Source organism: Schistocerca gregaria, chromosome 1 (assembly GCF_023897955.1).
Source record: "Schistocerca gregaria isolate iqSchGreg1 chromosome 1, iqSchGreg1.2, whole genome shotgun sequence".
Lineage (NCBI taxonomy): Eukaryota > Metazoa > Arthropoda > Insecta > Orthoptera > Acrididae > Schistocerca > Schistocerca gregaria.
The window spans coordinates 992,194,056-992,209,145 of NC_064920.1; the positions used below are offsets into that span (position 1 = coordinate 992,194,056).

Here is a 15,090-nt window from a genome sequence, read left to right on the forward strand (position 1 = left end):
TTGTTCCTGCCAGGAAAACGGCAAAGTCTTTGTTGCTTAATGTGGGAATTTTTTCGTGGCTTATTGCAGTTGCTGTGCAGAATTTTGCACCTTGTTTCACCATGGAAGTTAAATTCACATTGTTTTTATCATGAAAGTCAGTAGCCATGTTTCGCCCTTGGCTGTCTGAATATATTTCAAGTTTTGTAATTGTTTTGGAGCTACAAAATGTAGGCCTAACTGCACTGTTTATTTCCTCTTTCTTTTTCACACAAGCCAATAATCCATCGGAACTACATAAGGTCGGCAGATGTTTGTTTACTAAATTTACGTTGTATTTCTTATTTTTCTGCGTCAACAAATTTTTTTTGTTCTAGCTTATTTACAAGATCCTTTTGCTTTTCACATGGTTCATGAGAACTATCACTAAACACTGCACTTCCACAATTTGTTGTGGAAAGTACTTGAAATAATTTATCATGCATGAAGCTTACATTTATTTCACAATTCTCTTGATCTTGTACTTTTTGTTTGCAGTCGCTGCACTTCAACTTTGTCCACTTTCTGTTCTCTCATGATGTCTAATGACTACTGAGGTCGCTGATATTGAGCACCTGGCAGTAGATGGCAGTATAATGCTCCTAATATGAAAAACATATGTTTTTGGGCGTGTCTGGTTACTTCTGATCACATAGTGTATGTTCTGACTGACTGACTCACCATTGCCCAGCCCAAACTGCTATGTATAGAAACTCTACATCTGGAGAATGTGTGGATCTTATACTGTAGTCATCATTTAAGAAGGGATTTTTTGAAATTCCAACTGAAAGGGGGGGGGGGGGGGGGGAGGGACTAAGGGATGAAGAGTTTTCTGAAAAATGTCACTATTAAGGCAATTTTGAAGCTAGATCTACAAAATTTGGTGTTTGATTTCTTCTTCAGAAATAAAGAATTATGTGTCAGCATTTTTCAAAACTTAATCCAATGGGGGTGAAATAGTGGGTGAAGGCTTTTTCTGAAAATATATCATTATTAAAAAACTACTAAAGTATTTTTAAAGCTACAGCTACAAACATTGGCATTTGACTTATCATCTACAAATTTAAAAAAATATGTATTTTAGTGTTTTTTGGAAACTGAATCCCTATGGGGTGAAATTTTTTATTATGAAAACATTTTTAAAGCTCAATCTATGAAGATTTAAATTTGGCATCTCAGCTAGAAATAAAAAAAAGTACGCATTTCAGTGTTTTTGAAAATTCAACCCCAAATGGGGGTGAAACAGGGGATGAAAGTTTTTATGGAAATATTTCATTGTTCAAGGATTTTTTGAAGCCATATTCATGAAAATTTGTATTTGGTTTCTCTGTTAGAAGTAAAACAAAGGCATGTCACGTTTTTGGAAATTCAGTCCCTAATGGTGTGCAATAGGGTCAGACTGATTCATTGACTCATTGCCTGGTCTAAACCACTAAAGATAGAAAGTTGAAGTTTGGAGATTGTGCAGATCTTATACTGTAGGCATAATTTAAGAAGGGATTGTGTAAAATTCTGCTCCTAAGGGGGTGTAATAGGGGACGAAAGGCTTTTTGACAGTATGTCACTATTAAGAGAGCCTGGAGCTGGAACTACAAAAACAGAGGTTTTGTTTCTTAGTCTACAAATAATGAAAAAATATGTATTTCATCATTTTTGGAAATTTGACCACAAAGGGGGTAAAATAGTAGGTGAAAGATTTTTTGAAAATAAATAATTACTAAAGAACTACTAAAGAATTTTAAGGCTACATCTATGACAATTGGTATTTTACTCCACAGTTAGAAATTAAAATAAAAAAAATGGTTTTCAGTGTTTCTAGAAATTCAACCCTTGAGGGAGTGCAACAGGGGATGAAAATTTTTAAGAAAATATTTTGTTACATTAAAAAAATTAAAGCTTAATTTATGAAAATTGGTATTTTTTGACTATGTTTAGAGATAAAGAAATACGTCTTAGTGGATGAAAGTTGCTATGGAAATATCTTCCTAAGACTTCAAAAGTTTTGGACTCCACCTATCAGAATTGCTTTTTTGTCAAAGTACTTTCAGAAAAGACTATGCTTATATGATATTAATTAGTGTGAAAAGCTTAGAAGATGTTGCAATTTGTGAACAACATACAAATTTGATTAAATAAAAAAAATCTCTGCTGGCCATACAGTCTATGCTATCAAAGCAGAGGGCACTAGGCTGGGAAACTAATAAATGGAGTAAATAAGTAGTTGTCGGTGCACTTCATAATGAACTGAAATGTGGAAAATGAAGTGACATGTTAAACTGATCTTATATCGAAAAGGATGGTTTGTAATTGTGTTCTTGATATTACAGTTCTTTCATAGTGAAACCCATTGGAAACTTACATTCTGAGATGTATTGCTTACAACCAAATGATTTGTGCAAAAATTCCGTACCTGCAACATCTTTTGTCAGCGGAATATGCTTTCTTAAGTACTTTTCAATGAGACGAAGATTTAAGAGTGAAATACAAAAATTTTTTGTGCTTCAGCCCTTCCTGTCAGAAGAAGACAACAGACTCAAATGTTGAATTTTTAATTAGTAAATTAGCTTGCCATGGAATATTGTTTGTTCAAGTTCCAATGTCAGTGAAACAAATTAATAGGGTTTGTAACAATAACACAAAGACTTAATAGCATTTAATGTAACATCAAAAATTCACCACAAAATTAAGTCTAATTTTCAGTTTCATATGAACATATTGTAGGCACTCCAAATTCCAAATCAAAACTAAGCAATTCATTTACTGTGGGGAACATATGGCCCTGAGAAGCTTCCTTCATCTCCCTTGTTTCCAATAGCTGTTTGAGTTTCTTCAGAGCCTGTGAACAAGTACACATATTTATTCACAATTGCTAGCAATGTAACACTCTAAATGTCACTTTGTCAGTTTTACATATGAAACCTTCAGTACCCTGCAAGCTGGTGGAGGAACTGCACCCTCGGAAAATATTTTTGGACGTGATAGGGTATCTTCAAGCCGTTCTTTTAGTGTGATCACCATGAACCCACATGCAAACACAAGGAATGGTGTATACAGACGATCATCAAATGCTAAATCACTATTGTACATCACATTACCTTGATTTTCTTTTATATGCATAACTGCTTGCCATAATCGTTGAAACTGGCTGTTTGCAGGTCCTTCAGCATATACTAGTACCTGCACATGAATAAACAAATTTAAAAGACTACAATTATGATACATTTGCTATCTATCTCTTAAGAGTCATCAGTTAAATTTCTCTGGTATTCTTTTGTTTCTGCAGTCTGTAGACAGAGTCTGCCTAAATGAAATATTGTTTATTGTGTGTTTCATGCAATGCGTATTGTCAAGGGGAAATTTTGCTTCATTTCTTGTTACAAAAATGTATTTCTTGAAGTTAAATTTATGTTCCCATTTGACACATCAGTCCCTAATTAGACTAGTGCAACTCTCACTTAATGACATGTTAAGATGGACAGAAAGCTAAGAGAATAACCAATACTCCAGCAGTGACTGAGTAACTGTGCTGCAAGGTGATAACAGATAAACAGCTTGGCGCAGACTAGTATACAACAGGGGGAAAGTTGAGTAAGAAATATGTGGCCAACAAATGTTAACTGATTTGTTGGTTTCAGCTTTTTTATAGAAAGCATTAGAGGCCAAGCAAAAGTGTGTCATGGAGGAACAATACTAAAACAGCTTGATACAGTATCACTTTAAATTTGTTTTCTTAGAACAGCCTAGTCTTCCAGTTCATATGTGCCCACTTGTCTCGTGTGTCAGTTCATGCTGCACTGGCAGTTTGCTACCACCATACAGCAGCTTTAAAAGGTTTCTGCTGAAGTACTGGTTATTTTTTATATTTTCTGTATTAATACAAACTGTTAAACTGAACATCACATTTTTTTTATTTGCTTTCTTCCCCATCTCTGTCTAAATGCTCCCCCCCCCCCCTCCATCACCCTGTCTCTACATCTCCCCCTCCACCTCTCTTAGTCCATCTTATCTGCCCCTTCTCTCTGTCCATCTCCTCTTCTCCCCTCTCTCTGGCCATCTCCTCCACTCTACTGTCTCTGCATGTCTGATCTCTCTCTCTCTCTTTTTCCGTCTGTTCCCTCCTTGCCTCTCTCTCTTCCCATCTCCTCCACCTCCTCTCTTGTCCACTGCCTAGGACCCCTCTCTGTATGTCCATCTCCTCCTCCCTCTTCTCTCTCCACCACCACCCCATTCTCCACCTTGCTCCCTATCAATTTTCCCACCTTCTCTCCCTCATCCTCAATTGTGACCATCCTCTGCAGGTGTAGCCCCTACAAGATATACTACCACCATACCGTGCCCTACTACGTTTCTGCTGAAGTACTGTTTTTTTCCCCATCACTATTAATACAAATTGTTAAACTGAACATCATACTACAATAATTTCGGCCTGCTTTGTTCAGTGGGTACATGAAACATTAAACACATAATGATCAGTATTTGTCTGGGTGCACTCTATGTATTGCAAAATGGAGTTGCAAATATCTACTGAAATAAATTCCTTTTTCCTAAGGTTGGTTGTATCACTAGGCAAAGCTGATTGTTCGAATTAGTCCTGCATTTTCATCATGAAATTAAAATATTTTAAGGAGTTTCTTTATGCCCATGACTTCATAACTGTTTGCAGTGTAGTACTTAATGTATTATAATCAGATTTGTAGTGTTGTGGGTTACTTTCTTAATATAAGAGAACATAAAATATTAAAATTTGGGCTCCTGTTCTGGGGAAAAACGAAATTCTCATAGAAAATAGTGCAACAAATAGGCAGTTTCTGTAAAAACTGTGCAACCATTCATAATATAAAAGTATGAATATTAAAATACATGTTTACAAGGGAGAACAAAATGGAATTTACTTGACCAGATAGGCTTTTCCATTTGCATATGCATTCAACACATATGTTGCTTACATCTCCTACACTCCCCCCCCCCCCCCCTCCCCTCCTTGTGTCCACCTCTTTCTCCCCTGGTCTTTCTGTCCACCTCTTCCTCCTCCCCACTCTCGATCCACCTTCTCTCTTGCCCCCTCTCTATTCATCCCCTCTTCCACACTGTCTCTGACTAAATCCTCCTCCCCATTCCCTGTCTCTACATTTCTTCCTCCACCTCTCTTTGTCTATCTCATCTGTCCCCACTCTCTATCCATCTCCTGTTCTCTTCCCTGTCCGCAGCTCGTGGTCTCGCGGTCGCATTCTTGCTTCCTTAGAACGGGATCCCGGGTTCAATTCCTGGTGGAGTTAGAGATTTTCACCTACCTCGAGATGACTGGGTGTTTGTGTTTTCTTCAACATTTCATCATCATTCACGAATGTGGTGAGTTTGGATGAGCAAAGTTTGGGAATTTGAACAGGCGCTGATAACCATGCAGTCGATTGCCCCAAAAGCAAAATATCATCATCATCATCTTATCTACTCTTGTCTGTCTCCTCTTTGCTGCTCTCTCTGTCCATCTGCTCCACCCCCTCTCTTGTCAATCACCTAGTGCCCCTCTCTGTCTGTCTGTCTCCTCCTCCCCCTGTTCTCTGTCCATCCATCATCCTCCCTTACTCACTATCAAATTCCTGCACCCCCCCCCCCCCCCCCCCCCCTCTGACCCCCGACCCCGCACTCAGTTGTGACCATCTGCAGGTGTAGGCCCTGCAAGGTGAACTGATGAACTGATACCACACACAAAACATACCATGTCCCCTCTCTGTCCATACCCTCCTCTCTGTGTCCATCACCTCCTGGCCTTGCTATATATCCATCACTTTGTCTTCCCCCCCTCTCTCACTTCTATCTTCTATCGCTTCTCTCTTTACTTGGCAATGCACATTTCACACGTATCTTTGTTGTGCAGGACAGCATACATGTCAGAGACTTGAAAATCACACTTTATATCGCAACATCAGGGCTACCATGCAAATCAGGTTGAAAAGGCAGGTAGATACTACCCCAGCACAATGCTCCAACCATGCAGGGCAGCCTACACTTTGCAGGCTGGAAAACCATTTATTGCCACTGATGTGTAGCCCACCATGCAAAGCAGGTCAATAAGGCAGGCTGATACTGCTCTCCACACATATCTGTCATGGAGAGCAAGCTGCATGGCAGGGACTAAAAAATCATATTTTTGCAACGTATTTTCACTCCTTTTGGAGTTGAGGAGGCTATAACTGCCACAGTGCTGATACTTGTGAAGTTTTCTGTTTGTGTGCCAAGTTTCATTGGAATCAATTCAGGGGTAACTCCCTTCCCCTGTCTCTGTCCACCCCCTCCTGCCCCCTCTCAAAGCATCTATCCCCTCCTGCCCTCACTCTTTGTCCATCCTCACCTCTGTTTTGTTTGTTGTACTGGCGAAGGCCAAAGTGTTGTATGTCATTTGTTAGAATAATTATTGCAATCTACCAGAATAACAATCCTCTGACCATGTAATATTTCTTGGCACGAGGAGAATGAATACTCGATGTAAAACAATGAGACCAACAATAAACAAGCAAGATGAGTAGTCATTTAGAACTATGGATATGATGTGGCACTCAATGCAAAATAACTACAAAATAATGGCCAACAACATGTTTGAAGATAGATTATTGAACAGACAGCATTGAAGAAACCATTAAAACATGCACATTCTGGTTCACATACAAGGTAATTTTAATTAAACTTTTGCACAGGATTTACTTTGTTAGTAGTGTTAGTGTCATGACTTGCCATTAGGTGCTGGTACTGCTGTGACAAGATAGGTTTTGAAACACAAGACAGTCAACATAGGTCTGGACAAGGTGGGCAGGGCTTCACACATACAGCTGTTTTATCAAAATAGTAGCAATAGCTGGTACTCTTCATGTGTATCAATACATTAAAGGAATGCAGAGAGACCCTTTTTCTGCATCAAGAGCTGAATAAAAATGATTTGGAGGTTCCAATTAATATGAGATTTGGGATATGCTGCAGGGAGGAGCCAATGGCCAATTGCACTATGTGATTTCTGGCTGTGGGGCTACCTGAAGTGCAGGATTTATCAATGAGACACTAGCAAATGTTGGAGGTTGAAGATGAGCATACTGAGCGAGGTAGCCTATGTCCCACCTGAAGTATGTCAGGTAGCAGTAGAACAATCTCTAGCATGGTTCGAGGCTGTTGCGGATGCAGATTGTGATCACAATGAGCAACATTTGTTACCTTTAATGTACACATGATATGCAATTAACAAATGTTATCCTCCAATGCAGTCAGTAACATGTGTTTCTTTCAATGGTTTGTTCATTATTCTTCTTCCACATGCAAATTATTCCACAAAGTTTCCTTGTCCTACAATCACATGTAGTGAAATTTTGTATTAAAAACAAAGATTCCAAGACTTACCAAGCGGGAAAGCGCCGGCAGACAGGCACATGAACAAAACACACAAACACACACACAGAATTACTAGCTTTCGCAACCGATGGTTGCTTCTTCAGGAAGGAGAGGGAAAGACGAAAGGATGTGGGTTTTAAGGGAGAGGGTAAGGAGTCATTCCAATCCCGGGAGCGGAAAGACTTCCCTTAGGGGAAAAAAAAAAAGGACAGGTGTACACTCGCGCGCACACACACACACACACACACACACACACACACACACACACACACACACATATCCATCCGCACATACACAGACACAAGCAGACATATTTAAAGGCAAAGACTATAATTAGGCAGGATAAAAGGTATGGTAGATTACGGAAAAATGGAAGATGAATACAAAGTGAAACTTCTTGTACAAACGAAAAGAGAAAGATTCCAAGACTTACCAAGACTGAAGATATATATATATATATATATATATAATGACGATGTAAATAAAACAGAAAGAAACTTCCACATTTCCAAGACTTACCAAGCGGGAAAGCGCCGGCAGACAGGCACAATGAACAAAACACACAAACACACACACAGAATTACTAGCTTGCTTCTTCAGGAAGGAGAGGGAAAGACGAAAGGATGTGGGTTTTAATGGAGAGGGTAAGGAGTCATTCCAATCCCGGGAGCGGAAAGACTTCCCTTAGGGGAAAAAAAAAGAGGACAGGTGTACACTCGCACACACACACACACACACACACACACACACACACACACACACACACACACACATATCCATCCGCACATACACAGACACAAGCAGACATATTTAAAGGCAAAGAGTATAATTAGGCAGGATAAAATGTATGGTAGATTACGGAAAAATGGAAGATGAATACAAAGTGAAACTTCTTGTACAAACGAAAAGAGAAAGATGCCAAGACTTACCAAGACTGAAAAACAAAGATTCCAAGACTTACCAAGCGGGAAAGCGCCGGCAGACAGGCACAATGAACAAAACACACAAACACACACACAGAATTACTAGCTTGCTTCTTAAGGAAGGAGAGGGAAAGACGAAAGGATGTGGGTTTTAATGGAGAGGGTAAGGAGTCATTCCAATCCCGGGAGCGGAAAGACTTCCCTTAGGGGGAAAAAAAGGACAGGTGCACACTCGCGCGCGCGCGCGCACACACACACACACACACACACACACACACACACACACACACACACACACACATCCTATATATATATATATATATATATATATATATTAAAAACAAAGATTCCAAGACTTACCAAGCGGGAAAGCGCCGGCAGGCAGGCACATGAACAAAACACACAAACACACACACAGAATTACGAGCTTTCACAACTGGCAGTTGCTTCGTCAGGAAAGAGGGAAGGAGAGGGAAAAATGAAAGGATGTGGGTTTTAAGGGAGAGTGTAAGGAGTCATTCCAATCCCGGGAGCGGAAAGACTTCCCTTAGGGGAAAAAAAGGACAGGTGTACACTCGCACACACACACACATATCCATCCGCACATACACAGACACAAGCAGAAGAACTGAACATCAATTGAGAAACAGTCCATTTAATAATAATTGTAGATCTTGGTATGAAAAAGATCTGTGCAAAAATGGTCCCCAAAAATCTCACACCACAACAGCTAGAAACATGGAAAAATGTGGCAGCCGATCTGTTAGAGGAAACGTAAATCAATCCAGAATTGTTGAGCCATGTTATCACTGGTGATGAAAGTTGGTTTTTTCAGTACGATCCAGAGAAAAAAACGCCAGATTTCGCAATGGTGCTCAAAGGGATCACCCAGACCAAAAAAGCTTCCATGTCAAATTCAAAAGTGAAACACAAGTTTGTGTGATTCTTTGATTCCAAGGGAATTGTTCATAAGGAGTGTGTGCCTCCTGGAAAAACAGTTAACCAATATTACTACAAAGAAATTTTATAAAGACTTCATAAAAGAGTTCTTCGTGTCTGTGCCAACATTGCTGATAATTGGATTCTGCATCACGATAATGCGCCATCCCATACTGCTCTGACAGTACAGCAATTTTTAACCTTAAAATAAATTTTGGAACTACTATGGCCACCTTATTCACCCGATATTGCTCTGTATGACTTTTTCCTATTTCCAAGAGTCAAAATGGTGGTCAAGGGACACTATTTTCAAACAACACAAGATGTCCAAAAAGCTGTGACCAGGGTCTCAGAGGATACTACAGAAGATGAGTTCCAGAAATGTTACCATCAATGGCAGAAACGCTGGAAAAAGTGTGTGCAATCAGAAGGGAACTACTCTGAAGGAGACAACACTAACCTTGACTAAAACAGTAAGCAATTTTTTTTTGTCCACGTCAGTCTCATTACTTTATTGTCACACCTCGTATTCCTAGGGTCATCATTTACAGCCATTTCTTGATACTTTGTAAGTAGGCTTTCGTGTGATAATTTACATTTATCTTCAATAGTCCACCAATTCTGTTACTTCAGCATATCTGTGACTCTGTCCTGCTGGTCAAACAAACCTGTGGCTATTTATACTGCCCTTATATGTACATGTTCAGTGTTCTGGGGTGGATCACACAAGTGATTTGTAAGCAATTTTATTTGTAGATTGATTGAATTTCCTGAGTATTCTACTCATAAACCAAAATCTACCACCTGTTTTACCCATGACTGTGCCCACATGATCATTCCATTTCATATACCTACAAAGTGTTATACCCAGGATTTTGTATGAGTTGGCCAATTCCAATGACTCATTGCTATTATAGCCATAGGATACTACATTTTTACATCGTATGAAGTGCAAATTTTACATTTTGAAGCATTTAAAGCAACTTGCCAGTCTTTGCATGTGTGGCAGCTCAAACAGTGACAGCTGGGACCAAAGCCGCTGTTACCAGCCAATGCCATGTCAGCTCAGCAGTATCAGCAAATACATCTGGCATTTCTGCATCAGGGATGTCATGCAGGCTCCTGTCACATGACCTACCGATTCTTCCATCTTAGGCCATCACCACCACTCAAAATGTTTTGACATTGCCTTGATACAGGAGATCTTCCGCAACGGTCAGTACTTGGAAATTTTATATAAACCACTTGCATCAGCCTGTCAGCAATTTGTCACAGCTGGGCCATCCAATGATGCACAACCTGTGTTAGTCATCACCACATCTATGACACTACCTCCGCCAGGCCGCAAGACAATGACCACTGTCTGAGTGTATAATCAGTGCACTGAGATGTCGCCTTGCTGCCATACTGCTACCCCGCCACTGTCAGCTATCATCCACCAGCATGCCATGGTAATCAGGCCACCACTACCATCCGTGAGAAATGTCTGCATCGCCAAGACAATACCACTGTGCTGTGGTCGGAGGATCACCTCTGGTCGCCTGCAGTCTGTCTGCTTCATATGTACTGAATCATGTCTTTTTATATTCATCAATAAAGTGTTCCAGCAACCAATTGACTTGCTTCATTACCTTGTTACAATATTGGTGTCAGGATACCTGTTGGAGACAGAAACGGTCGTCCAACTGAGCTCTGTGGAGAAGGAGGTACAACAAGTGTCATTCATCACAAGTTTTCAATTAGTTGTCAGCAACAAGTGTTTTATTTTGGGCCCATGTCACTGTGTTTGTCCTTTCCTTTATTTCTGGATATAATATGTGCTTTTGGTGGTAGATATGAGAAAAGTGGCTGCCACTGAGAAAACAAATCAGGAGAAAATTCAGCATGTACTAAACAAGGTAGCTGAGGTTAGAGCTGATAATGAGGTTTTGTGTAGAGAAGTGAATCATCTTAAGGGTGAAAGAAGGGAAAAGTAATCTTCAAGCATGTCTTCACCTATCCTTAATGTGGATACAGCCTCATCGGTGGCATTATTTTCTGGTAAATCAAGGGAAGATATTTTTGTATTCATGAATAGCTTGCATATGGCAATGGAAATGAGGAACTAGAGTGATGAACAATTATTAACCATAGCTCATTTAAAACTGGTAGAAGATGACAGGTAATACATGATGTGCAGTGAGAAACTGTGGGGTGCTCATTCCTCCACCAACTTTCGAAAAGGGTTAGTGGATAATTACAGGATCATAGTTTCATCATGAACAACTTAATGGTGTAATGCAGAAGCAGTGAAAATCAGTAGAAGGTTCTGTGGATCACATCAAGTAAATCAGTGTAAATATGTATGAATTAATGTATGATGATCATGCTAATAAAGCTATTTAAATGATTAATGGAACATCTCATATAAAGATGTGAAACAAATACTAACAAAGAGATAGAGGGGCTGGCCCAGTACTTACCTCAGCTCAGTACAGCCAATAGATAACACAAAACAGAACAGAAAATTTACATTCCTAGCTTTTGGAACTTTGTTCCTTCATCAGGGAGGGGAGAGGGGAAAAAAGGGAAGAAGGGAAAAGTGGATTCAGTTACTCACAACCCAGGTTATGAAGCAACATGGAAAGGTAAACAGGGAGGGTAGCAAGGATGATTGGGTTGGGTATGTCTGCTTGTCTTGCTTATACATTATCTTGTACTGTGCGCATGCATGCTAAATACGTTTGTTGGCTGTGCAACAGCTGTTAAATGTTCCACATATTATTGGGTACAGTCGTCTACATTTCGACTCACAGTTTTAGTGTCATTTTCACTCTGAGTGCTATACTACCTGTTGAATAATTTTCTGTGGCATGGTCTTCCAATGTGAGTGCAATGCATGTGCATTTACTCTTCAAGAACTGATGCTGTGGCAGATAATTCACCTTTCATACAGTCCGGGAAGGATCTTCTCTGTCGTATCCACATTTTCAGTGGGGTGAACACTGCACATCAACACCTGATTTCAATGTAAGTGACGTCTGCACAATTTTAGTTTGCTGATTAATATATTAGACATTGCATAACATGAGATTACCACAATTGATTCGTTGCACTATTGCACATGCATTTGGGTACCAGTAAATGTTTCGTTGTTCAGTTTGTCGTGAGAATTCCTTTTAGTCCTTGAGGTTTTTTTCTTTTACATAGTTCTTCAAGTTCATCATTTACTTATGACTAAATATATACAAAAAATTCACATGAACATTTTGACATAACAATGCACATTACAATGGCTGACATTCCACTCATTATTTGTATTAAACATAGAAAATTCTTAAATACTAAGACATTAAAAAATTCCTTCTTCAGTTACAGTTAAATGTTACTACAGTTTGTTAACTTCAAAAGAATTCCTTTGTCATAAATACAAGTAACTCATTTACATTCCTTTACATCGTGTTACTACATTTGCATTTAATGCAAATATCAGTTATGAGAGTTTAATATTCTCCTAGGGAGAAACAGAGAAAAACATTTACATCAGGATTTTACTTGACGCATTGCTGACTTAACCACACTTTGGCGCCACCTCCTGTGTTGGTGAGGGAATAAGGAATACTATTCTAGCAGGTTATGGATTACTAAGGAAATGCTATTCATCCTTTCTTAAATCACTTATCAGGGAACTCCCTTCTCATGGAACCGAAACGTATTAACGATTATGCCCTAGACACCATTGTGTTGCTTATAATTTTTTATGTGTAGCTTTGTGTTCATATCGCAAAAGTTTTTGCATTACATCGTGCTTACCTCTTTACGATTAAGCGGAAATGTCGTCGTTTATATTCACATGCGATGCGATATGAATTGATTAGTTTTATTTGAGGTCACATGCTTTCGTGTTTATGTGCACTTTGTAGTCAGTAGGTACGGGTAAATGTTTTGTAGTTGCACTGTGACAATGTATATTCTTATTCTTCATTTGCTTGAAGACCAAAATATACACATAGATGTAGTAATAAATAAATCATTGAGGTGCAGCCCATTTTTTCATTGGTAGGTATAACACCTGTCATAAATCTGTTCGTCTGTGCTGCGTCGATGCACTGGTAAGGTCATCAGTCCCTAAGCTAACACACTACTTAACCTAAATTATCCTAAGGACAAACACACACACCTATGCCCGAGGGAGGACTCGAACCTCTGCCAGGACCAGAGCTAATACCCATGGAAGGCAAAAATTCCATACATTTTCAGAAGTCTTCCCCAAAAATCAGAAACCCAACAATGTGGAACTGAAATAATTCACACTTTTACCACCACACCACTTAACTTACAATGGAGTGAGTTCAAATCACAGTCTTATGTTAGACTTTGGTTCAAATTCACTTTACGCAGCATGCTCTGGCTAGCCACAGATATCTGTGATCCTGTATCTGAACAGACAAAAATGTCTGCCACTGATTTTGCACTGGGGTGTCTGGTAGTCAAACATAGTGGGAGCATTGCATAATGGTCACACCGCCTCCTGTACCAGTTAATGCTGAGCCACGAGTGCTGGCCTGATTTCACCACCAATGTGCCTGTGGACATTTTTGAACAAAGTGCCCCATGTATTGGTAACTAAGAAAAGCACTGCCAAAAAACATCAGTGCGACCGCTGTAAGCATCAACAAATGATGTATTTTACTATGACGGAAGGCGGTAACAAATCTACATCTACATCTACATCCATACTCCGCAAGCCACCTGACGGTGTGTGGCGGAGGGTACCCTGAGTACCTCTATCAGTTCTCCCTTCTATTCCAGTCTCGTATTGTACGTGGAAAGAAGAATTGTCGGTATGCTTCTGTGTGGGCTCTAATCTCTCTGATTTTATCCTCATGGTCTCTTCGCGAGATATACGTAGGAGGGAGCAATATACTGCTTGACTCTTCGGTGAAGGTATGTTCTCGAAACTTTAACAAAAGCCCGTACTGAGCTACTGAGCATCTCTCCTGCAGAGTCTTCCACTGGAGTTTATCTATCATCTCCGTAACGCTTTCACGATTACTAAATGATCCTGTAACGAAGCGCGCTGCTCTCCGTTGGATCTTCTCTATCTCTTCTATCAATCCTATCTGGTGCGGATCCCACACTGCTGAGCAGTATTCAAGCAGTGGGCGAACAAGCGTACTGTAACCTATTTCCTTTGTTGTCAGATTGCATTTCCTTAGGCTTCTTCCAATGAATCTCAGTTTGGCATCTGCTTTACCGACGATCAACTTTTTATGATCATTCCATTTTAAATCACTCCTAAAGTGTACTCCCAGATAATTTATGGAATTAACTGCTTCCAGTTGCTGACCTGCTATTTTGTAGCTAAATGATAAGGGACCTATCTTTCTATGTATTCGCATCACATTACACTTGTCTACATTGAGATTCAATTGCCATTCCGTGCACCATGCGTCAATTCGCGGCAGATCCTCCTGCATTTCAGTACAATTTTCCATTGTTGCAACCTCTCGATACACCACAGCATCATCTGCAAAAAGCTTCAGTGAACTTCCGATGTCATCCACCAGGTCATTTATGTATATTGTGAATAGCAACGGTCCTATGACACTCCCCTGCGGCACACCTGAAATCACTCTTACTTCGGAAGACTTCTCTCCATTGAGAATGACATGCTGCGTTCTGTTATCTAGGAACTCCTCAATCCAATCACACAATTGATCTGATAGTCCATATGCTCTTACTTTGTTTATTAAACGACTGTGGGGAACTGTGTCAAACACCTTGCAGAAGTCAAGAAACACGGCATCTACCAGTGAACCCGTGTCTAAGGCCCTCTGAGTCTCTTGGACAAATA

At 39.8% G+C, this 15,090-nt stretch overlaps 1 protein-coding gene across 1 annotated transcript in view; it reads right to left on the minus strand.

Annotated features, from left to right (window-relative positions):
• Positions 1–2,604: 2,604 nt before the first annotated feature.
• LOC126284156 (uncharacterized) overlaps positions 2,605–15,090 on the minus strand; it is an 81,895-nt gene continuing 69,409 nt past the window's right edge. Inside the window, exon 8 of the mRNA XM_049982920.1 lies at positions 2,605–2,854. Coding sequence (XP_049838877.1) covers positions 2,708–2,854 — 147 coding nt within the window. The 3' untranslated portion in view covers positions 2,605–2,707. The remainder of the gene's footprint in view (positions 2,855–15,090) is intronic.